Source organism: Manis pentadactyla, chromosome 18 (genome assembly GCF_030020395.1).
Source record: "Manis pentadactyla isolate mManPen7 chromosome 18, mManPen7.hap1, whole genome shotgun sequence".
In the NCBI taxonomy this organism is placed as follows: Eukaryota; Metazoa; Chordata; class Mammalia; order Pholidota; family Manidae; genus Manis; species Manis pentadactyla.
The window spans coordinates 13,846,821-13,872,689 of NC_080036.1; the positions used below are offsets into that span (position 1 = coordinate 13,846,821).

At 36.8% G+C, this 25,869-nt stretch overlaps 1 protein-coding gene across 7 annotated transcripts in view; it reads left to right on the forward strand.

The window, feature by feature from the left end:
• The window catches only part of TJP1 (tight junction protein 1), a 270,943-nt gene that overhangs the window by 191,170 nt on the left and 53,904 nt on the right, over window positions 1-25,869 (forward strand). For all 7 annotated transcript variants that reach the window (XM_036878759.2, XM_036878760.2, XM_036878761.2 and 4 more), the window contains 6 exons: window positions 4,646-4,770; window positions 5,455-5,557; window positions 15,947-16,223; window positions 19,370-19,473; window positions 20,076-20,244; window positions 21,066-21,213. In XM_036878759.2, coding sequence (XP_036734654.2) covers window positions 4,646-4,770; window positions 5,455-5,557; window positions 15,947-16,223; window positions 19,370-19,473; window positions 20,076-20,244; window positions 21,066-21,213 — 926 coding nt within the window. The remainder of the gene's footprint in view (window positions 1-4,645; window positions 4,771-5,454; window positions 5,558-15,946; window positions 16,224-19,369; window positions 19,474-20,075; window positions 20,245-21,065; window positions 21,214-25,869) is intronic.

The following is a 25,869-nucleotide window of genomic DNA, read 5'->3' on the forward strand; positions in this document are numbered from 1 at the left end:
AAAAAAATGCCTGCCATTTCCCCTCCTCCAGTTTTGTTTAATTTGTATGGAGTGGGGATTTAGACATCAGCCTGTGTTTTTAAAACTTTTCCCAAGTGATTCTCATCTGCAGCCAGAGTTGGGAATCAGACTTCTTGGGTAGTCATTATGTGACCTGTAGCAGGTACTGATTCAGCAGGATTACATGTCCTACTAAGAGCTAAAGCTGAACGGGAGCCATTGTCTCAGCCGGGTGTTTATGCCCTAGCTCACCACAGCCCAAAGTTACACTTCTGTTTGCTCACAATATCTTAAGAAAAAGTATCTTCTCCTCTCACTCAGCCTTCCTCATTGAAAGTACCTGACGTTTTTGTATTTTTTAAATATTTCCGTTTTGTTTTTAATTATATAAAATTAAAACATTAAAATATTAAAACTTGAATATATTAAAATTATATAGAATTTTTAAAATTAAAAATATAGAATTTTAATAAAGATTTAAAATATATAGAATATATTTAATTACTCTTTATAAAAATAAAGTAAAAGATTTGTCTGAGCCTCTTCGAAGAAGGGAAAAAAAGCAAAAGATAAGTTCTCCCACACACATATCCCCAACTGGCCCACAGGTATTTGGTTTGGGCATTTAGGTTTTCCCAGCATTTGCAATTACAAGCAATCTACAAAAAATAACTGTGTGCATGTATTTTTTTTATTATGTTGGAGAGATATATGTATCTTCAGGGTACATTTCTAGAAATTGGTCTGTGAAAAGAAAAGTGCTTTTGTAATTTTGTTAGTCATTAATTGCCACATTCATCTCTTAAAGAGCTGCAACAGTTTCACTTGCCCATCAGCAGTGTGTAAGGAGTGCCTCTTTCACTACAGCCTCCCCAACAAAATGTGCTAGGATACTTTAATTTTTCCATTCTCTGTGTAGTTGTAATTTTCATTTCTCTATGTGAGTGTTAACATCTTAAATGTCTTTTGTAAATAGTCTGTACCATTGTTTTATTGGGTCTTTCTGCTCTTTTTTTCTCATTTTTCAGTGCTTCCTAATACCAGTGTTTTTGAAGTTTGACCTAAGGACCCCAAAAAGTCTCTGAAACCTTTTTATGCTCTAGGTAAAAACCATTTCTCCAACAGTATGGAAATGACATTTGTCTTTTTTACTGTGGTGATATTTGTAGTGAAGGCACAGAAGCAGGGAGGGGAGGTGTGGTAGAACTGGCCACCGTAGCCCACATCGAGGTGGTGGCACCAAACCTTATTAATGAATGTCACTGCCACACACACAGTTTAAAAGGACAATTCCATTTTGTTTCAAAATGATTCAAAACAGTAAAAATTGTTTTATCACATCTCAGCTTTTGAATATACATTTTAAAAATTAGTCTGTGTATTGAAGTGGGAAATATACACAAGGCCCTTTCGCTTTATATTTAAGTATTTGTGTGATTGTCTGAATTGGAAGCTCAGTGAGCCATGTATTTGTATGTTGTGTGTAATACTGTTTTTACTTGAAGGAATGTATGTTATCCAGACTTGAATATTTAGCAGACGTTTTTCTCAAGCAATGAGTACCTGTTGGCCTCAGTGAAAATAACTCTTGATATTTGTTGCCAATGAAGAAAAGTTCAATTTTAAAACAAAAATTGAAATTGGGACTTCTCCCTAACACCACAAACACAGTAAGTTTTCCGTATTCAAGACTTTGATGAGATTGGTTGTGATACTAACTAACATGTGATTGTTGAAAAATATTATACAGTGAAATGTGTATCATTTAAAGAATTGCCTAAGTATTTTCCAAGTGACCAAGGCATGCTGTTATAAAATCATGATGGATAAAATATCCATTTGGAGTGCAAAACAGGCCAACAGGTACTCATACAACAAAGTACATACCTTGCAACTATCAATTAAGAAAACAATTTTTGATATGAAATAAAAAATTGATATAAAATTTTGATATAAAATATGATACAATTTTTATATAAATTACTAAATTTTGATACAAAATCAAACATGAATATCCATAATTACCTAAAAAGGCTACTAAACTACTCTCTCAGCTACATATGTGTGTGAAGCTGGATTTTCTTACATAACTTTAAAAACAACTATTACAATAGATAGAATGCATTTTCTTAAACTTTAAATTTTTTCTCAGTAGTAAATGTTGGATTTTGTCAGAGGCCTTTTCAGGGTCTATGGATATAATCATAGAATTTTTTTCTTTAGGTTTATTAACGGTATATTATACTATGGATTTCCTAATATACCAATCTTGGACCTGGAATAAATCCGAATATTTGTGTGGTGTTGACCTTTCTTTGCTCTTTTTTTTCAGTTATTGCTTTAGTACATATATGGATAAATGATGTTGAGCTTGAATATTTGGGAGAGTGCTCTGTCTTTGTCATGCTCAGTCATTATCAGGTTTGGATATAAAAATTATAGTTGCTTCATAGAAAGAGTTTAGAAGCTTCCCTTGATTTTCAGTGTTCTGAAATTATTTATGGAGCATCAAAACTATCTGGGCATTGATGTTTTGGTGGAATTTCTGTGTGAAGTCATTTGTGGCTGGTGCTTTTTGTGGAACAGTTCCCTCATAACTTTCCCTATTTCTTCTCCAGAAATTGGGTTGTTTAAGCTTTTTAATTTTTAATAATGTCAATTCAGTAATCTGTATTTCCCTAGGAAGTTATCTGGTTCATCTAACTTTTTTAATTTATTTAAATTTGTTCTGTAAAGTAGTGTCTTACGTTTTCAGTTCTGTGCTAAGAGTTACTTCTTTCTAGTCATTATTTTTGCAGTTTTAGACTTCTGGCCATATTCTCTGGGTTGTATTGAAAGGATGGTTTTGTGTAGAGATTCTTGTATTATTTTGGAAGGATAGATAGACAGATTCAGGCAGTTGCCTCTGTTTTCAGCTACCCCTTTTTATTTTTTCTTTACATTAATCTTTTTTTTTACATTACCTTTATGCAATATAATTCACATACCATACAGTTCACCCTTTGAAGTGTACAATTCAGTGGTTTTTAGTATACTCACAGAGTTGACCAGAGTGACTTTTTAAACATTTTTAAAGAAATACTGTAAAAGAAAAAAATACTATACCCATAAGACATCACTCCCCCATTTCTCCATCCCTTCCCATTCCTGGCTCATACCACTACTCTGCTTTCTGTCTCTATAGATTTGTCTTTTCTGTACATTTCATATAAATGGAATTACACTTCATATGGTCTTTTTGATTAGATTATTAAACTTGACATAATGTTTTCAGGGCTTTTCCATTTTGTAACATGTATCAATACTTCATTTCTTCTTATTGCAAATAATATTGTATGGATATACCACATTTTATTTATCTGTTCATTAGTTGATGGACATTTGGGTTGTTTCTCCTACTTGGCAATTACAAATGATACTGTTCTGAACATTTGGGTATAAGTCTTTGTGTGGACATACATTTTCATTTTTCTTTGGGTATGTTCCAAGGAGTGGAATTTTGTAATCTTTTTTAATAAGAGTTTTTCATCTTTTATTTTTCTTTTGCCACTAAAGTAAGCTTTAGGGCAGGAGGGAAGGTCATGATGGCTGCACAGCCCTTGGTGGACATGGTCTCCTCTGTTGTGAACTGGACAGGCTTTATCCTCAGGTGGTTTGGATTGTAGGGTGTAGTGTTAGTACAAGGTTATATGAAACACTTCTGATGTAATGACTCTGGAGCCCTAGGAAAATATCTGATGTTTCTTTAGACTACTCTGAATGCCTTACTTCATGTCCTTTCTAAGGAATGGTATGGATTTCTTTGCAATTAGGTAGTTTTTTAATAACTTGGAAATATTTTGATTTTTTTTCTGTACTGGATTGTTCTTAACCATTGTGGTAAAGATTTAAAGCTCACTTTGAAGTATAGTTTATTACAGCTTCCTTTAATTAAAAATACATTTTTAAATGTTTGATATGATTAATATATACTTGTATGCAATGTGCATAAGATTATTACAGTATACTACTTCTAAAAAGATTTCTAGCATAAATGAAGGAAGTTCAAATAATGTTTTTATTGATTTTCACAATTGACTGATATTTTATGATGTAAGATGGCTCCCAGTATATATGTCAATTAAGTCTGTCATTCTGTAATTAGTTGCCAATGTTTGTGATGATCACCCTGGAGCACTGCCATTGCCCTTAGGAATACTTCTAATAACCAGATATAAATTCAAGATTTCAGTGTTAAGAATTTTTTAATGTATTTTAGTTCTTGAAGAGCAGTCATGTAATTGGTAATTTTTAATATTCTGTCATGTCCAGCATTTAATTTATTAAAGCATGCATTCTTGTAACAGGATAGATTATTCCAATGTGTAATCGTATAAGCAAGTGAACGCTTGAATCACAGGTGTAATAAGATTGTAGTTTTGATATTTTAACTTTTTTAGATGGTAGACTATAACAAAGTAAACAATTGTTTTTCTTAATAACAATTGTCTGTCATTCTGTAATTAGTTGCCAGTGTTTGTGATGATTACCCTGTAGTGCATAGCTAGAATCCTTCTAGTTAAAAGATATTTTAACTTTTTTAGATGGTAGATTATAACATAGTAAACAATTGTTTTTCTTAATAACATTTCAATTAATTATTTAGGCTCCTGGATTTGGATTTGGAATTGCAATATCTGGCGGAAGAGATAATCCTCATTTTCAGAGCGGGGAAACCTCAATAGTAATTTCAGATGTGCTGAAAGGAGGACCAGCTGAAGGACAGCTACAGTAAGCATGTTTCTCCTGGCCACCTATGTTAACAAGCACAGTTCCTGCCCTCAGCTGCTGGCATACTGTGTGCTAGTAATTCTCTAAGAGACACTTGTTGTGTCTGTTGTAAAAGAGCTAATATCTTTTACCTTAAATAGAAAGTTACTGTAAAAATGAAGATGGTGAAAACTCTTTGGGGTAGAATTTAGCTTTTGGGAGCCTCTTGCTGAGTATTGCCTTTTCTATTCAGTAAGATTAGCAAGATAAAGAGGCAAGAGAGACACTAGCAGAAAGCCAGAGTATAATCAGAAGGATTTAAAGAAAATTGGGAGGAGAAAGGCTTTTTATTTTTAAAAATGGAATAACTTTCCAGCTATATGACATAGAATCATTTAATGCCCTATCCTTGTACCACCAAAAATCATTTTGTGTATTGTAGTACCTATTCAGCTCTTTCTGGAAATACGGTGTTGATGGTGAAAAAGAATTAATGCCCTGTGGTTAGTTGCTTGCTAAATGTTCTTGTGAGAGATAGGAAAGCAAATAGCTTGATATTACCTTATCATTGATCTAAAAACAAAGGAATTAATTAGCCCATAATTAGAATATTTTTTGGAAGTACCCATCTTGAAAATATCTTCTTAAACTTGTCTTGTATGTTTTTCTCTAACATGTTATTTTGGTGACCTTTTTTTTCTTTAGGGAAAATGACCGAGTTGCAATGGTTAATGGAGTTTCAATGGACAATGTTGAACATGCCTTTGCTGTTCAGCAACTCAGGAAAAGTGGGAAGAATGCAAAAATTGTAAGTTCTTTTTGTCTTAATTTAATAAAGTACCAGCATTATTTTGATTAGGTTTCTGGTATATGAATTCAATATTCTTCCCCTTTAAGAGTATGAAAATTGAAAGAGTAGTTACAAATTCAGTTGTTTACAAGCATGTTTCTTCTAATATGGATGATATGTTTTGTCACTGGTGTGCATATTTTTTCAAAGTGCAGATGCCAGGATTTTTTCAATTGAAAAAGAAAGGAAGGGAGTTGTTGAATGGTTACCTGTTTATGACTTACTATTCCTTCTCTTTTAAGTACTTAAGTTAGACTGAATCTTGGCATATAGTCTGTTTGAAATAGCCCTATTTGCTGTTATAGGATTTGTTTTACATTGTCCCTTGAACACATACATCATCTGCTTTCCTTGTTACTGTTACAAACTTAGAGGAGAGAAAGTGGTAAGGTTTTCTTCTTAAGAAAAAACCTTACGGCTTTCAGGGTGTGTTTGATGTTACTGTTGTAGTGCATAGCTAGAATCCTTCTAGTTAATATTTTTCTGAGAAGTCAACCTTTTTTAAGTAAGGGAAAAAAAGTTGAGTTAACTCTTAATTACTGGCCTCAAATCACAGTTAAAATTAGGCAGATGTGGCTCAGAATGGGTTTAATATGAAGTCCTACTTAAAATAATATCCGTCTTTAGGAACACATTAGCCACTTTGCCCACTCTGCTCCTCCCAATTCTGCTCCATCTAGCCTCTGAAAGGACAGTTTAAGGTACTGCTTGAGGCTTTAGCTCAGGTGTGCAGAGCAGGAAGAAGAGGTGAGGCAACTAGATGGTTTGTCCAACCTTGTCCATTCAGAACATTCAGAACCACAGTGGTCCCATCAGAAAGAAGAGGGCTGTAGTGAGGGGAGTCCTGCATTGCATTTGGGAGCTGTAGTGAGAGCTAGAAGGGGTGTTTACTGAAACTGTGCACCCCACAGTTACTAGGCCTTCTCATCTTGTGTAAGCTGCCATACCATATGGCTTATTTCTGTACCAGTATCATTGCTGGTAAGATGAGAGTTTTCTCATATTGCAGGAGACCCAGTATTTAGTTACTGCATTCCAGATGACAGGTATCTTCTATTATGTATGTTTTCACAACTTCATTGTAGTCATATTTTTACAACTGTAATGTTATTTTTAAATTGCAGCTCATATACCTATTGGCTAGTGGGTGGTAAAGTTTTTAAACAGTTTTTATAATGTCAGAGTGTAGTGTTTACAGAAGCCAATTGCTAATTTTTATAATTGTTGGTTTTAATAAATTGAATGAACTTTAGCTTTCTTTCCTTAGCTGCTGGTACTGGGCATTATCCTTTTTATTTATAGTGTTGTTCAGGTGAGTTGCTGCACATTGCAAGGTGAGCATGTCAGGTAAATTGGGTTTTTCTCCCTGTGTCTCAGGTTGTGAGCTTCACCCATACCTCCAGTTTTTTATGCCCTCCCTTCCTCAGAAGTCTTGAACTGTTTTGTTTTCATGCATAATAGTCAACAACAGACCTATGTTGGTAATTCATCCAAGAAAGTTAGTGTCCTCCTACACCCAGACTTTTCCCCATACAAGTGATTTTATAAGAAGTAGGTCCAAAACCTGTTCTGTATTTGAAAGAGCACATGAAGGAAGGATTTGGGGCAGCTCAAAGGATAGATGTATCTCTGACTGTTCTTAGCTTCATCAGTTGGAAAGACAATTCAGGAAGCTTGGGCAAGTATTCTTTGCTCTATAGGGAAATGCTATAGAGGGACTGGGTGGAAGGCTGTTTTATTTATTTATTAATTTTTTATTTTGGTATCATTAATATACAGTTACATGAGTAACATTGTGGTTACTAGATTCCCCCCATTATCAAGTTCCCACCGCATACCCCATTACAGTCACTGTCCATCAACGTCGTGGAAGACTGTTTTAATCAGCAAAGAGCTGTTGTTCCTTTCTGCATTTGAAGAGCTTGGATTGTGTCAATTGAATTAAGCTTTTCATTGCCATATGACTCGTAGAATAAAACCAGTGACTTAGAATGTGGCTTTTCGTTGTAAGATGTCTTTCTTAATTCATGCCCAGCATTAAAACCAGAATCTCAAAATCATTAAATGTGTGTTTTTGCTGTTCTGAATAACCAGCTCCTCTTTCCCTCCTCCTCAGTCTACAGTCTTTCTTCTTCCTGGTGCTCCTATATTATGGTGGTTGATCATTTATATGATTATCTTTGCATAAACTAAGAACCCTTGGAGTGTTAGGCTCAATAAATGATTTCTGTTGAACTAAAATTGTACAACTCCTTTGATAATAGAAGTACTATAAATATGCTTAATTTTAACAATAGATGAAGAGCAGATAGAAGAGATACTGTGTATAGCACAGTGAGCATGTGTAAGTTTTAGTAAAATTCTGAACATACTAAAAAAAAGCATTGTGAAGCAAATGAATGGGCAAAACCTCTTCCTAGAGATAATCTTTGAACTCTTCAGTATATATACATATGACTGTGGAGGATTTTTTTTCTTTGCAGACATACTTGCTCAACCCATTATTTGATGGGCATTTTGGTGCCTGGTTTCCATGAATATTGAAAAACTAACTGTGAATAACTTGCTTAGGAGTGGCTTTTCAGTCAGAGGGCATGAATAACTTCTGCTATGTGGATTGCCAGTGCCTTTCAGAAAGCCAGTAGAGCATTGAGAGTCCAATTTTATCAACCCTTTTTTTTTTCTTTGCCAAACTGATAAACGTAGTATTTCAAATGAAGTATTTTAAATTACGGATGAGTTTGGTCATTTCACAGTGTATGTATGTCTTTTCATTTCACATTTATGTCTCGTCTTTGCTTATTCATGTCCTTTGCATTTATGTGGTTGTGATTGTCATACTAGAGTGTTGTATGTATTCAGATTATTAGCCTTTTGTCATATATACTGCACATATTGTTTGTTCATTTGCTTTTGTGAGTGTAAGTTGTTTATGGTGAGTTTTTGGTTTTTGTATCATTTATTTCAACATGAAAATATTTTATTTTGCCATATCTGTCAGACTTTCACTTGACTGGTTCTGCCTTTGGTGTCATGCTTACAGAAACCTTTAACCAGAGTTGTAAAAGCATATATCATGTATTTTATTCTAGTACTTGCATTATTTCATTGTTCTATTTTACATTTGAATCTTTAATTCAGCTAGACTGTTTTGAAGCAGGCATTTCTCCCAGGATTTCTGTTTCAAAATTCTCAGTGTTAAAAATCAAGCATGATTGTCAAACCTGCCAAGTATCTTCATGTGGGTTTATAACAGTAACAGTTTACTAATGATGAAATTGGAGAATCATAACAGGATTGGATATTTTCTAATAACTTAAGCACTTAGTGGATGCAGATGTTTCATATGTACAACTAAATGCATGACAAGGACCTTCTCAAACTTGAACCTTAATAGATTAGGTGGGTACACACATTCATAACTGTAATGCACATTATCTAAGATTAAGAGTTGTTCAGTTTGGTAGATTTCCAAAGAATTAGCACTCTTGAAGGATACGGAAAGCTTTGCCATGCTCAACTGTTTATTATTTATTTATTTATTCATTTATTTTTTATTTATTTTCTTTTATTTCCATGTTCTTCCTTTAAAAAATCTAACAAAGTAATACATTCAAATAATTAAAAAATAAAATACACAGAAGGCTTTTAATGAACAGGAATAGTCCCCTGCCTCCACCTCTTAAGGAAACTAATTTTCACTCATTTTAGTTTCAGTTCTGGTGATTATCTCCATAAATCTAAATAATATGCTTATAATGCTATTTCTTTATTTGTCAATTTAAGGCATCATTCATTGACTTGCCATTAAGAAACACCAATATTTAGCCCACTTTATTTTATTTTTATTTTTATTTTTTTAAGGTCTTGATTTTTTTTAAGTTTTTATTTTAGTATCTTTAACCTACAATTACATGAGCAACATTATGGTTACTAGATTCCCCCCATCATCAAGTTCCCACCAATACCCCATTACAGTCACTGTTCATCAGCATAGTAAGATGCTATAGAATCATTACTTGTCTTCTCTGTGTTGTAAAGCCCTCCCCATGCCTCCACCCTACATTGTGTGTGCTAATCGTAATGCTGCTTTTTCCCTCTTATCCCTCACATCCCACCCACCCTCCCCAGTTCCTTTCCCTTTGGTAACTGTTAGTCCATTCTTGGGTTCTGTGACTCTGCTGCTGTTTTGTTCCTTCAGTTTTTTCTTTGTTCTTATACTCCACAGATGAGTGAAATCATTTGATACTTGTCCTTCTCCACCTGGCTTATTTCACTGAGCATAATACCCTCTAGCTCCATCCGTGTTGTTGCAAATGGTAGGATTTGTTTTCTTCTTATGGCTGAATAATACTCCATTGTGTATATGTACCACTCTTCTTTATCCATTCATCTGCTGATGGACACTTGGGTTGCTTCCATGTCTTGGCTATTGTAAATAGTGCTGTGATAAACACAGGGGTGCATATGTCTTTTTCAAACTGGGCTCCTGCATTCTTAGGGTAAATTCCTAGGAGTGGAATTCCTGGGTCAAATGGTATTTCTATTTTGAGTTTTTTGAGGAACCTCCATACTGCTTTCCACAATGGTTGAACTAATTTACATTCCCACCAGCAGTGTAGGAGAGTTCCCCTTTCTCGACATCCTTACCAACATTTGTTGTTATTTGTCTTTTGGATGTTGGCCAGCCTTACTGGTGTGAGGTGATATCTCATTGTGGTTTTAATTTGTATTTCTCTGATGCTTAGCGATGTGGAGCATCTTTTCATGTGCCTGTTGGCCATCTGTATTTCTTCTTTGGAAAAGGGTTTGTTCAGATCCTGTGCCCATTTTTTAATTGGCTTATTTGCTTTTTGTTTGTTGAGTTGTGTGAACTCTTTATATATTTTGGATGTCAATCCTTTATCGGATCTGTCATTTATGAATATATTCTCCCATACTGTAGGATGTCTTTTTGTTCTATTGATGGTGTCCTTTGCTGCTGTACAGAAGCTTCTCAGCTTGATATAGTCCCACTTGTTCATTTTTGCTTTTGTTTCCCTTGCCCAGGGAGACATGTTCATGAAGAAGTTGCTCATGTTTAGGTCCAAGAGATTTTTCCCTATTTTTTTTTTAAGAGTTTTATGGTTTCGTGACATTCAGGTCTTTGATCCATTTTCAGTTTACTTTTGTAATCATGGGGTTAGACAATGATCCAGTTTCAATCTCTTACATGTAGCTGTCCAGTTTTGCCAACACCAGCTGTTGAAGAGGCTGTCATTTCCGCATTGTATATCTATGGCTCCTTTATCATATATTAATTGACTGTATATGCTTGGGTTAATATCTGGACCCTCTATTCTGTTCCACTGGTCTGTGGGTCTGTTCTTGTGCCAGTACCAAATTGTCTTGATTACTGTGGCTTTGTAGTAGAGCTTGAAGTTGGGAAGCGAGATCCCCCCTGCTTTATTCTTCCTTCTTAGGATTGCTTTGGCTATTTGGGGTGTTTTGTATTTCCATATGAATTTTAGAACTATTTGTTCCAGTTTGTTGAGGAATGCTGTTTGTATTTTGATAGGGATTGCATTGAATCTGTAGCTTGCTTTAGGCAGGATGGCCATTTTGATTATATTAATTCTTCCTACTAAAGAGCATGGGATGAGTTTCCATTTGTTAGTGTCCTCTTTAATTTCTTTTAAGAGTGTCTTGTAGTTTTCAGGGTATAGTTCTTTCACTTCCTTGGCTAGGTTTATTCCTAGGTATTTTATTCTTTTTGATGCAATTGTGAATGGAATTGTTTTCCTGATTTCTCTTTCTGCTAGCTCATCGTTAGTATATAGGAAAGCAACAGATTTCTGTGTATTAATTAATTTTGTATCCGGCAACTTTGCTGAATTCAGATACTAGTTCTACTAGTTTTGGAGTGGATCCTTCAGGGATTTTTTTGTACAATATCATGCCATCTGCAAACGGGAACAGTTTGACTTGTTTAGCAATCTGAATGTCTTGTATTTCTTTGTTTTGTCTGATTTCCGTGGCTAGGACCTCCAGTACTACGTTGAATAACAGTGGGGAGAGTGGGCATCCTTGTCTTGTTCCCGCTCTTAGGTGAAAAGCTTTCAGCTTCTCACTGTTAAGTATGATGTTGGTTGTAGGTTTGTCATATATGGCCTTTATTATGTTGAGGTACTTGCCCTCTGTACCCATTTTGTTGAGGGTTTTTATCATGAATGGATGTTGAATTTTATCAAATGCTTTTTCAGCATCTATGGAGATGATCATGTGGTTTTTGTCCTTCTTTTTGTTGATGTAGTGGATGATGTTGGTGGATTTTCATATGTTGTACCATCCTTGCATCCCTGGGATGAATCCCACGTGATCATGGTGTATGATCCTCTTTATGTATTTTTGAATTCGGTTTGCTAATATTTTGTTGAGTATTTTTGCATCTATGTTCCTCAGGGATATTGGTGTGTAATATTTTGTGGTGTTTGCCTGGTTTAGTTATTAGAGTGATGCTGGCTTCATAGAATGAGTTTGGGAGTATTCCGTTGTATTTTTTGGAAAACTTTTAAGGAGAATGAGTGTTACGTCTTCTCTATATGTCTGATAAAATTCAGCAGTGAATCCATGTGGTCCAGGTGTTTTGTTCTTGGGTAATTTTTTTATTATGAACTCAGTTTTGTCGCTGGTAATCGGTCTGTTTAGATTTTGTGTTTCTCCCTTGGTCAGTCTTGGAAGGTTGTATTTTTCTAGGAAGTTGTCCGTTTCTTCTAAGTTTTCCAGCTTGTTAACATACAGATTTTCATAGTATTCTCTAATAATTCTTTGTATTTCTGTGGGGTCCATCATGATTTTTCCTTTTTTGTTTCTGATTTTGTTTATGTGTGTAGATTCTCATTTTCTCTTAATAAGTCAGGCTAGGAGTTTACCTATTTTGTTTATTTTCTCAAAAAACCAGCTCTTGGTTTTGTTGATTTTTTTCTGTTGTTTTATTCTTCTCAATTTTATTTATTTCTTCTCTGATCTTTATTATAAAATAAAGTTCCTCCTTCTCCTGTATGCGGGCCTCATTTGTTCTTCGTTTTCCAGTTTCAATAATTGTGACTTTAGAATATTCATTTGGAATTGTTCTTCCTTCTTTAAATAGGCCTGGATTGCTATATAAACTTTCCTCTTAGAACTGTCCTCGCTGCATTCCACAGAAGTTGGGGCTTTGTGCTGTTGTCATTTGTCTCCATATATTGCTTGATCTCTGTTTTTATTTGGTCACTGATCCATTGATTATTTAGGAGCATGTTGTCAAGCCTCCATGTGTTTGTGATCCTTTTTGTTTTCTTTGTACAATTTATTTCTGGTTTTATACCTTTGTGATCTGAGAAGCTGGTTGGTGCAATTTCAATCTTTTTTAATTTACTGAGGCTCTTTTTGTGGCCTATTATATGATCTAATCTTGAAAACGTTCCATGTGCACTGGAGAAGAATGGTTATCCTGTTACTTTTGGATGGAGTCTTCTGTAGATGTCTGTTAGGTCTGTCTAGAGCAGTCCCTTTAAAATATCCTGTAGTGGTACGTGGTTTGTGGGAGGCAAATGCCCTCAACTTTTGCTTGTCTGGGAATTGTTTAATCCCTCCTTCAAATTTAAATGATAATCGTGCTGGATACAGTGTTCTTGGTTCAAGCCTCTTCTGTTTCATTGCATTAAATATATCATACCATTCTCTTCTGGCCTGTTAAGTTTCTGTTGAGAAGTCTCATGATAGCCTGATGGGTTTTCCTTTGTAGGTAAATCTTTTTTTTCTCTCTGGCTGCCTTTAATACTCTGTCCTTGTGTTTGATCTTTGCCATTTTAATTATTATATGTCTTGGTGTTGTCCTCCTTGGGTCCCTTGTGTTGGGAGATCTGTGGGCTTCCATGGTCTGAGAGACTGTTTCCTTCCCCAGCTTGGGGAAGTTTTCAGCAATTATTTATTCGAAGATACTTTCTATCCCTTTTTCTCTCTCCCCTTTTTCTGGTACCCCTATTATGTGAATATTGTTCCGTTTGGATTGGTCACATAGTTCTTTTAATATTCTTTCATTCCTAGAGACCCTTTTTTCTCTCTCTGCCTCAGCTTCTCTGTATTCCTGTTCTCTGATTTCTATTCCATTAACAATCTCTTGCACCTAATCCAGTCTGCTCTTAAGACCTTCTATTGATCGTTTCATTTCTATTATCTCCCTCCGGACTTCATCCCTTAGCTGTTGCATATTTCTCTGCAGGTCCATCAGCATGGTTATGACTTTTATTTTGAATTCTTTTCCAGGAAGATTGGTTATATCTATCTCACTAGGCCCTCTCTCTTGGGTTGTCTGAGTGATTCTTCTGCCTTTTCGTGGTGATAGAAGTGGTTGCAGGCAGATGGCACGTGTGTCAGCTGGGAGAATAAAGTCTCTTCCTGTTTGCTGGTTGCCTTTCCCTTCTCTGCTGCCTGTGTCGATTACCCACACACCGGGAGCAATCTCTCGGATAATCTCCTGAACTGCTGTGGGCGGTGCGGCCCTCGGGATATCCTACGGCCCTGTGGGGGATTGCAGACATGCCGGGTGTGTTCTCCTGCGAGAATGGTGTCCCTTTGTGCCGTCCAGACCATGCTCCAGCTTCTGCTGCCTGTGCCGGTTACTCGCACACCGGGAGCAGTCTCTCAGATAATCTCCTGAGCTGCCATGGGCGGGGCGGCACTCGGAAAAGCCTAGGGCCCTGAGAGGGGTGGCAGCCTCGCTGGGTATATTCCCCTGTGAGAATGGCACCCCTTCATGCCTTCCTGACCTTGCTCCGGCTTTCTCTGTACCGAGTTGTTGTGTGCTGGCGGCAGCCTCTGAGTCTGTCCCAGTTCGTTGTGCACTGGGAGAAGACTGTGTGGTTGCTGTGGGTGGGGCTGTTCTTCGGCTGCTCCACAGCTGTGGTGGGTCAACCAGTTTGCTTGCAGCACCGGCCCTTTTCGTGAGATGCTGAGTTCTCGCAGATGTAGATGTAGCCTGGCTGTTGTACTGTATCTTCTGGTTTCTCTTTTAGGAATAGTATTTTCAAAAATATATGTGATTTTGGGAGGAGATTTCCACCACCTTCTTCACGCCGCCATCTTAAGCCCCTATGCTCAACTGTTTATTTTTGTTCATTACTGGAGGAGGAATTAAAGATCAAAGTTATAATACAAAGTACTGCTTCTGATAAAATATATTATTGGAGATTGAAATAGATGTGAGCTTAAAATGCAGGGAGTGAGTGGGAAATGCTGTGCAGTAAATATTACTTGATAAGGGTCTCAGCTGTGGTGCACAGAAGGGTAGAAAGGCAGGCAGCTTTCTCTCAGTTCGTAACAGCATTGACACTGTTCCTTTCATGTGCTGGTCTGTTGTTTCCTCTTATCCTTCAGCGTCAATGTTGTTTCCTCAGAAACTGAAGGGAATAGGAAAGAATGGTGGAATTGGAAGTAAGATGGACATAAAGTTTCAGTAGATCAAGGTGTCAAAAGTAGAAAACAAAGAGTGTTACCCAAGAAGATCGTGCAGACTTCTGATGAAATCAAGTGTATGTCAGGGTGAGTGAGAAGGCAAAGTACAGGCCAGGGATTAAGACAATAGTCAATCAGCAGGCAATGCATGAAGAACTTAAACTTACACAAAGCGAAGGAAATAAAAGGACATGGAAGAAAATTGAACTAGTTACCAGAATCATTAAGGAAAGAAAGCCAGAAGAAGGAATTTACACCAAAACCAAAAATTACAAATTGGAAAGAGACAGAAGCTGTGAAAGCAGTTTGTATTGGTGAAGCGTAACAGAGTTACTAGCTCCAACATACCAAGTTGAATGTTAATGTAAAGGCACAATAAATTTATCTCTTGGGGGTCCAGTAGGAAAGTTGTGAGCCTTGATACTGATGTATTCTGAAAATTTTAAGGTATCAAGTTGGGCTTGCAAGTATGCTATGGTTTTGGTAGTAACTACAGTACATTTGATGGCATTGGAGTACAGTGCGCCATCCTTTATTCATACCACCAACAATTAGTTTTCTTTAAGCTTGTGATTATTATACCTAGAAGATCTCTCTGAATTAAGTAAGTACTTCATTAGGCCCACTGTTCCATATTTGGCTCTTAACCAGCTCTGTTTATCAGGAGAGGAGAAACATAACCATTTTGGCAATGTGTTATAATTGTGTAACACATTTCTCTGATTCATAATTAATACAGAACCTGTATTCTTTATTAATTAAATTCTGTATGAATTAATACAGACACAAAAAATGTAATTTCCTTTCTCTTAGGAGCTAAAAGTACATACATAAAAATCAGTCAACTTATTTTATAATCTCTTTTACTTGTAGACTATTCGGAGGAAGAAGAAAGTCCAGATACCAGTAAGTCGTCCTGATCCTGAACCAGTATCTGAGAATGAAGAGGATAGTTATGATGAGGAAGTACACGATGCAAGAAGTGGCCGGGGAGGCCTGGTTAATAGAAGGAGTGAGAAGAGTTGGGCAAGGGATAGAAGTGCAAGTAGAGAGAGGAGTTTATCTCCACGATCTGATAGGCGATCTGTGGCCTCTAGTCAACCTGCCAAACCTACCAAAGTCACATTGGTGAAATCCCGGAAAAATGAAGGTATTTTCTGCCAACTCAATCATTTTCATATGAAAAAATTTAAACTAATGAGAAGTAAAAGTGCCTTCTCCATATCTTGACTTTTCATTGCTATAAGTCTAATTCTGATAGGGCAGGTTTTACAAATAACCTTTTTCCCTTCTTGAATCATTTTGTTGTAGCAGATAGTACTTCAGTTAAGCCAGTAGTTGCATTTTGGATTTTGTGTGGTTCAAACAGCCAAATACAAATTATGCTAACAAGAAATGTCACACTGTTATCAAGTTGAAATTCAGCACTTTTCTTAGCTGTTAGGATCAGAAGTAGCATCCTCATGGGAAGAAATCTTGAATTTTTTTTTTCTCCCCCAGACTGTTTTTTCAAATGAAGAGACTGAGAGGAAGGAGCCCCTTATTAGGGCATTTCTCTGTAATGCAAGACTTCTTTTAAATTTTTGAAACTGAAGCCCATCTGCCTCCCTTTGCTTAAACAAATTTGATAAAAATGAATCCGTGGCTTCCTCCTGCTGTGGGCATCTTTCAAATGGAGGAGAGCATTTATGACTAATCATTCTGATAAAAAGGTACTATAGTAAGAATATTACAAAGGTTCCACTTTAATCTGCTTTACCAAAACCTGACATTGTTCCTAGTTATTACTCTCCACCCCCACTCTAGCAGCTTCTCAGCCAAACTGTCTACACTTGCTGTTTCTACTTGATTTCACCACTCACTCTTCAACCCTGTGTGGTCAGGTATCTTTTCCACCTCTATCCCAAAACAGTTTACACTAAATTCCGTAAAAATTTTCAGTCTTTATCTTACTTGTCTTTTCAGTACCATTTCATAAAGTCAGTCACTCCCTATTTTTTTGAAATAATGCCATCTGTAACAGTGTCCTTTTGCTCCACCCCACTTCTGTGTGCTTTGCAAGCTCATTCTCCTCAGCCCACCCTTTAATGTTTTGTAGGTATCTGTTCTAGAATCTCTTTTCCCATTTAACATAACCTCTTTAGGCAGTCTTCATCTACTCTCATTGCCTTAGCTGCTCCTGATGGCAAAATTTCTGCAGCCTAAGTGTATGTACACATGTTTCAGCTATTGGGCATATTCACTTAGGTATCCCATGTAGGTCCCTCAAACTTGGCACGTCTCAAATGAAACTCATATCTTCCTCTTAAAATTTTTCCTTCAGGTTTCTTATGAAGTATCCCATTGAATATATTCCTATCTAACCCCCCAGTTTCTCAAGCTAGTCATGGATAACATGATACCTCTTTTCTCTCACTTTCCTATGTCCTGGTAATACATCCTAACTTCCTGAATGCCACTCTTAACTGTCCCTTTCCTGCCTTTCCCCACTGCCACCACCCTTGCTCAAACTAGGTCTTTTTTTCTTCCAGCTCATCTTTTTTTTCTTGCAACTTTCTGAGGTATAATTGACAGCATATATAAACATATAAAATTGTATATATTTAAGGTCTACAGCGTGTCAATTTGATGTATATATACACTGTGAAATGATCACAATGAAATTTACCACATCCCACACCTAACATGGTTACTCTGTGTATGTGTATTTGTGTGTGTGTGATGAGCACTGTCATCTCTTAAGTAGACTCATTTGCTCTCAGAAACTAGTCTCTGTATTACATCCACTCGATTCTGCAAATACTTCACACAGAGAATCCTCCATGACACTTCTCTGTCTGCTCTTTCACCCCTGTCTCTTAGTTACTTCTCAGCCCCAGCTACCCTACACTTAATACTTTTTGCAAATCTGCAGGTCTTTCCTTCATACTTTTTAGTGTGTTTGTTTTTAACCATTCTGCCTCTCCCACCTCCCACATGCCATGTACATACACACCCTCATACTTAAGGCTTAGTTATATTTTGTAAGTAAAGTTTCAGCTTTAGTATTTCTTCCTCAGGGAGGCCTTCTCTGATCCTGTACTAGACACAACCCCTGTATTACCCTTATCTGAACTCTTCATCACACTCACATCACTATAGACAGATCTTTTTCCTTACTGCCCTATTGACAATGTGAGTTGCTAGAGTGAAGAGACTGTCTCTTGTTTGCTGCATTTTATCCATAGTGCTTGGCACACAGTTAATATTTACCTAAGGAAATACTTGGAATAAATGAATCAATTAATATATAAGGAATATTTTGAAGTCATGTCTGTAAATTAATTATTTAATCGACTAAGGACAGTCTTTTAATACTCCATTCTTCTGTGATATTAGGACCATCTCTAAGGAACATATAGTTGATTGCCTAGCTCTCTTAAAAAATCACTTTCTTTTTTTACACTGAGTCTATTCCTATTTGTGAACACTCTTTTCTTTATTTGCCTTAAGTTAAACTGTAACTATGATGCAACTTTTAAGATCTGTCTCATAATTTAGAAGTTTTGTTTCCCATTGCAGCAAGACTCAGAGTCCTTTTCTCTCTCCTGACAAAACCAGTCCTTTTCCTATTGCTGTTATGTTGTAGTCATTGTAGCTTAAAAAAAAAAACTATAGCCTTGCAGTACCATGGCCAATTTCCTGGACTTCCCTAGTAACTTCCTCAACTCTTACCACTCACTCTTGGATACTTTGTTAGTTGTTAAAAGGGAAGGACTGACGTTTTTAACTCTGCCTGGCTAGCCATAAGCCTTTGAAGTAGTACAGAGTAGTATGTGCTAATGCTCTGAGTACGTCTCTCCAGTGTCAGAAGTGTGTAGATCAGAAAGAACATTTGCTGTAGGAACTGGGAAAAACAAAAATGTTATATGCTTGGTAACGCAAGTCATTAATGAAATTTTCAACCTGTCCAGAGTTTTTCTAGACCTCAAGCAATTTACTTTTCAGAATTGTATTCATTAAACCTGCAAAGCTAGTGTTGCAATAAAACGTAGTCAAAAGGAAATGGTCTTCTCTTCAGGACTTTCTTTCAGTAAAATGGAAATGAAGTCAGTCTTCTGTTTGAGTCACTTTCCCTTTCCTTTTGCATTGATATTGCAAACTTTTTGATGATTAGAGAAAGTATCTTTGCAGGGTGACTAAGAATAATTTCTTGTTAATGACTGTAGTTAAAAACTCTGTTTGCAGTGATTATTAGTCTTATCCTTTTAAAGTCTGCTGTATTATTTTATACTAAAGACATATATATTATTTCAGAATATGGTCTTCGATTGGCCAGCCATATATTTGTAAAGGAAATTTCACAAGATAGTTTGGCAGCAAGAGATGGCAATATTCAAGAAGGCGATGTTGTATTGAAGGTATAGTCATGTTTTTACATTTTCATGAACTAAAATAGAAAACTAAGGTCTAGAATGGCCATGTACCTTCTGCTTGTGTTAGAGGCAGTTTTTCCAAAAAGAATTGAAAATCAGTGCTTGGGGCACTGGATAGTTTACCACTGTCCATTATTATGTGTCAACACTGATGCTTTTCTTTAGGCATAGTGTCATCTTGAGAGAATTAATGACTACAAATGTATATCATTCACTAATGGGGTCTACTTTGTAGATAGATACGTCTATTCTTACACAATAAGCAGTTTTGAAAATTGAGATATCATTGAAAAGGTAGTTTTATTGGTTTGCTTATAACTAATGAAAGTGACAGGCTTTCGAGAAGGGGCTAGGAGATGCTAATTTGGGTTTTCTGACAGAGCAACAGTGTAATAAAGATGTTATTTCAGGAAAGAGGAATACCTTGATAATATAGGAAAGTGTAAAGGGAATACCTCGGTTCTTACAGCAAGCCAAGGATATGATACTAGATATTAGATAATTAGATATTCCTATTCAAAGCAGACTAAGCTCACATTTGTATTTTTGTCATTTACTTTCAACCTATGATTTCTTTTCTGTGGCAGATAAATGGTACTGTGACAGAAAACATGTCATTGACAGATGCAAAGACATTGATAGAAAGGTCTAAAGGCAAGTTAAAAATGGTAGTTCAGAGAGATGAACGGGCTACCCTATTGAACGTCCCTGATCTTTCTGACAGTATCCACTCTGCTAATGCCTCTGAGAGAGATGGTGAGTACAACTCTGCTTAGAGATTTCCTTTAAGTGACCTGTTTCTTAAAGTAGTAGGGAGATTTGGCATGCTTGTGTGAAGTAATTTTCTTTAAGCTATACACCTTCAAAACCTAAGAATTATAAATATAAATATATATTTAGGGGTATTAATTTTAATTTTTTTTCAGTCTTACTGAGAAATAATTTACATGCATCGCTGTACAAGTTTAAAGTTACAGCATGATGATTTGATTTATATGTATTGTGAATTTATTACCACAGTACATTTAGTTAACATCCATCATCTCACATAGGTAACAATAAAAAGAAAGGGAAGACAATTTTCTCCTTGTGATGAGAACACTTAGGACCTACTCTTTTAACAACTTCCCTCTGTGTCATCCAGCAGTGTTAACTGTATTCATTATGTTGTAAGTTACATCCCTATTACTTATTTATCTTATAACTAGAGTTTTGTGTCATTCGACCAGCTTTCTCCAATAACCCCTCTCACCACCCCCACCTCTGGTAACCATAAAGCCAGTCTTTTTTTTCTATGAGTTCGTTGGTTCATTTATTTGTTTTCATTTTTTAAATTTGTCTTCTTTGTCTGACTGATTTCATTTAGTAAATGCCTTTGATGTCCATCTATGTTGTCACTATATATTTTTTCTCTGTAGGCAGCTTACCACTATTGATCAATGACTGATGAAGTTAATGCTTAAATCAACCATTTTATATGAAATTATATTAAGTGGCTTTTATCCATTATCATTGGAGTACTTTATATTTTACTATAGTCATTTCATGGGCAAAAACAGCACCCTTTTATTTAATAGACATTTCAGAAATTCAGTCACTGGCATCAGATCATTCCGGTCGATCACACGACAGGCCTCCCCGCCACAACCGGTCACGATCTCCTGACCAACGGTCAGAGCCTTCTGATCATTCCAGACACTCTCCACAGCAGCCCAGCAATGGCAGGTAATCGCAATATTGTTTAAAATAAAATAGTTAAATGTGCTCAATACATATTTCTGGTATTGCTTACAAATGAAACTAGAAGGTTGACTTTTTTTTTTAAGGTTTCAAGATTAGGTCTGTTCTTTTACTAATTTAAGTATTTCTTGCCTAGGAAAACAGAGATCAAACTTGTTTTAAAGGTCCATATAGTAAATATTTTAGGCATGTGAGCCATGCATTGTTTTGTCACTACTCAGCTGTATAGAACAAAAGTATCTGTAGGTGATATCTAAATGAATGGTTGTGGCTGTGTTCCAATAAAATTTTATTTACAAAAATAGATGACCCAGCTGCAGTTTGCTAAACCACTGCATTAGAAAATGGTAGCAGGCTTAAAGAATCTATGGCTTGGGAAAATTAACTATAGTAAAGGTCCTTTATTAGACAGATTAACCTGGACTTTATTTTCCCTTTTAAAAATACACTAGCTGGTATTTATGCCAAAGTGTCTGGTATGCTATAATACGTGACTTTCTTGAGTTTATATTATCTTTCGGGTCACAGATATATTTGAGGATCTGAAGGATATTGTGACCCTTATCTCCAGAAAAATGTACACATGTATGTAGCGTTTTATGTAAAGTTCCTAGGGCTCTGTAGGCCAGGCCACCAACTGACCTGTGTTTAACAGTAATCCATATGGAGATCTTCTGGGAGCACTTGAAAACAAGTCCAGAGCTGAACAGTTTAGGATTAAACATGGTGATTTGTGCCTTACCTGCAGAGAGGGGTTTAGCTCAAGGGGTCGAAAATTGCTAAGATAAACATTGTGGAGAGAAGACCCGGAACTGGACTGTAGGGAGTACTACATTCCTTGAGGAAGCTGAGGAGGCGAGGGAGACGCAAACAGAAGGGAGGAGCACCTAGCCAGAAGAAAGCTTCTTAAAGACTGTCACCAACCAAAGTAGTGCAGTTGCTGTACCCTGATGCTATTAGATATTTATGAAGCTGATTCTCTCTTAATTTCAACTTTAGATTGATAAATTGTATGTATTTTTTCTTTATTTTAAGGTGATAATGATTTTTTAAAGTAATATTAATAGTATGTCCATGCAAAACTGGCTTATCTTAAAACTGATTATCATCTGTAACTGCTACAGGTTAATATATCAATTCTAAAAATCTCCCTGACACAGGCATTAGCTGGAAAAGGATTGCTGCCACAACAGATCCACAGTGATCTAAACACCCTTAATGATTCATGGGGGACAACTGTAATTTCTCTCGTCTAGAAACTGTGCTGGTCCCAAGCAGTTTGTACATGATTTTCCTCTTTTTTAAAGAAAGAAATATATTTAAAATTTTGGCTGTTTTTATTATAAGCAAATTCTAAATCTTAGTAATTTCTTCTTGATACTTGCTTTTTTTCATTTAGATTACCTAACATTTGGCATCTGTAACTTTAAAAATTGAAAATTTTTTTAAAAAAGTATATATTCATATTATTTTGAGTTGTTTTACTTCTCCTGAGAACCTCAGGTATTCTCACAAGTAACACCATTACATGAGAACTTTTAGAAGTACGGAATCCTGGCTCAATTCATCTGAGATGGAGGCAGAGAACACTTTATTTTTAAGTGCCAGGTATCCTTCTCCCCTGTGTGCTACCAAATTGGGAACTTATTGTTAGAACAGGTAGCATATACTGAAGAAAAGAAAGTACTTCCAACTACAGAAGACCAGAAGTCTTACTTGCTTTTCCAATTTCTGTGCTGAGAATTTAATTTCTAAAATTGAGAAACCAGCCTATAGGCTAGTTGCTTAAAGGTTTCATTTCCCCCCCGAAAGTTAATGTTAAAATCCAAATAACTGTGGAGTTTCAATTTGGAAGGTACCCTGCATTTTAAAAAAACAATTTAGATATGTAAGAGTAAAATCCTAGTATAAAAAAACACCATGCAACAGAGATTCAAAATGGCAGTGTGAGAGGTGAGACGGAGAATTCCAAAACCACAAATAATATGAAAATATAGTTAATTGCTACAACTAGCCCTAAAACAGCAGCAAAAAGGAAGGCTGAACCAGACTGCATGCAGACCTCACGAACAGAGCAGACCTCACGAAAACAGGGCAACGTACAAAAGCCTTCATCAGGCGGGACCCAAGCCCTTCCCCCACCCCAGCTCACCAGCGGGAGGAAGAGAAATGGAGCAGGGAAGGGGGTGGAAGCCTAGAACTGCTGAACACCAAGCCCTTGAGGTCTGCTTTGGGAGCAGAAACCTACACTGTGTGGCGCTCTGGATGTTGGGGAGATCAGACAGGTGGAGTGCTTGAGAGACAGACTGTGGCCATTTGTGGAGAAGGGGACAAAGGAAAGGTAGACAGTTTGAAGGGCTTCCTAGCAGCAAAAGGGCTGCTGAAGGAGCGGGGTTGCACAGAGCTTGCTGCACAAAGGGAGGGGAGAGCTGGACAAGGTTGTCTGGGTGCGCTCTACCCAGCTGGTTGGGAACTTTCAGGAGCTTCAGGCACCCCATCCTCCTGTCTGCCTACTCAGCTCCGAGGCCCCCCCACTGTGACATGTAGCCTGCTGCACCTTCCTCCTAGACTGCCAGCTCCGGTTCGCAAACCATCAATAACTGCGCTGGCATCAGGCTAGCCAGAAGGAGGCTCAGCCTACAAAAGCTATAGACACAAAGCACAGAGGCTTACACCTGTGTGCTTGGCCCACTGGCTCTGACACTTGAGACAAGCACTGCAGACTGGAATCACGTAGCAGATCTTTACGGTCCCCAGGCACAGGTCTGCTACCCTGTGGGGGCTGAGCAGCTCCAGAGACGAGCTTCTGGGCACTAGTGGGCACCACAGAGAAATATGAAACGTCAAAAGAACATGGTTCAGACCAAAATCTCACAAACCCCAGGTAAAGGGCCTAATGAAACCGAACTCACCAATCTGCCTGACAGAGAGAGTTCAAAATAAAAATCATAAACATGCTTATGGAGGTACAGAAAAATATTCAAGAACTCAGGAACAAATTTAAGTCAGAGATCCAATCATTAAGAAATTCATATCTGAAATGAAACATACAATGGAGGGATTTAAAAGCAGATTAGATGTAGTAAAAGAGATGGTAAATGGAATAGAAATTAGAGAAGAGGAAAACAAAGAAGCTGAGGCACAGAGAAAAAAGAGTCTCTAAGAACGAAAGAATATTGAGAGAACTGTGTGATGAATCCAAATGGAACAATATTCGCATAATAGGGTTACCAGAAGAAGAAGAAGAGAGAAAAAGGAATAGAAAGTGTCATTGAGGAGGTAATTACTGAAAATTTCCCCAATCTGGGGAAGGAGATACTCTCTCAGGCCATGGAGGTGCACAGCTCTCCCAACACAAGGGACCCAAGGAAGACAACATCAAGACATATAATAATTAAAATGGCAAAGATCAAGGATAAAGACAGACTTTTAAAAGAAGCTAGAGAGAGAAAAAAGATCACATACAAAGGAAAACCCATCAGGGTATCATCAGATTTCTCAACAGAAACCTTACAGGCCAGAGGGAGTGGCACGATACATTTAATGCAATGAAGCAGAAGGGCCTTGAACCAAGAAAACTCTACCGGGCAAGATTATCATTTAAATTTGAAGGAGGGAATAAACAATTTTCAGATAAGAAAAAATTGAGAGAATTTACCTCACACAAACAACCTCTACAGTGCATTTGATGAAAGTATTCCTTAGGCTAAATAGATGTCACCCAAGGGATAGACAAAGAGCACAGAATATGATTCATAACATACAAAGAACCAAGAAGGAAAAAAAAACCCAGAAGAACCTTTAGGTTGTGTTTGTAATAGCACACGAAGTGAGTTAAACTAGACTGTTAGATAGTAAGGGAATTACCCTTGAACCTTTGGTAACCACGAATCTGATTGGATTAAAAAACAAGACCCGTCTTTATGCTGCCTACAAACCTCACTTCAAACCCAAAGACATACATAGACTGAAAGGAAAGTGATGGATAAATATTTCGTGCAACTAACGGAGAAAAAAGCAGGAGTTGCAGTACTTGTATCAGACAAAATAGATTTCAAAACAAAGAAAGTAACGAGACAAAGAAGGACATTACACAATGATAAAGGGGTCAGTCCAACAAGAGGATATAACTATTACAAATATCTATGCGTCCAACACTGGATCACGTACATATGTGAAACAAAAAATAACAGAATTAAAGGGGGAAATAGACTGCAATGCATTCATTTTAGGAGACTTCAACACACCACTCACTCCAAAGGACAGATCAACCAGACAGAAAATAAGTAAAGAGACAGAGCCACTGAACAACGTATTAGAACAGATGGACCTAATGGACATCTACAGAACACTCCATCCAAAAGCAACAGGATACCCATTCTTCTCCAGTGCACATGGAACATTTCCAAGACTAGATCATATACTAGGCCACAAAAAGAGCCTCAGTAAATTTAAAAAGATTGAAATTGTACCAACCAGCTTCTCAGATCACAAAGGTATGAAACTAGAAATACATTACATAAAGAAAAAGAAAAAGCCCACAAACACATGGAAGCTTAATAACATGGCCCTAAATAATCAGTGGATCAATGACCAAATATAAACAGAGATCAAGCAATATATGGAGACAAATGACAACAA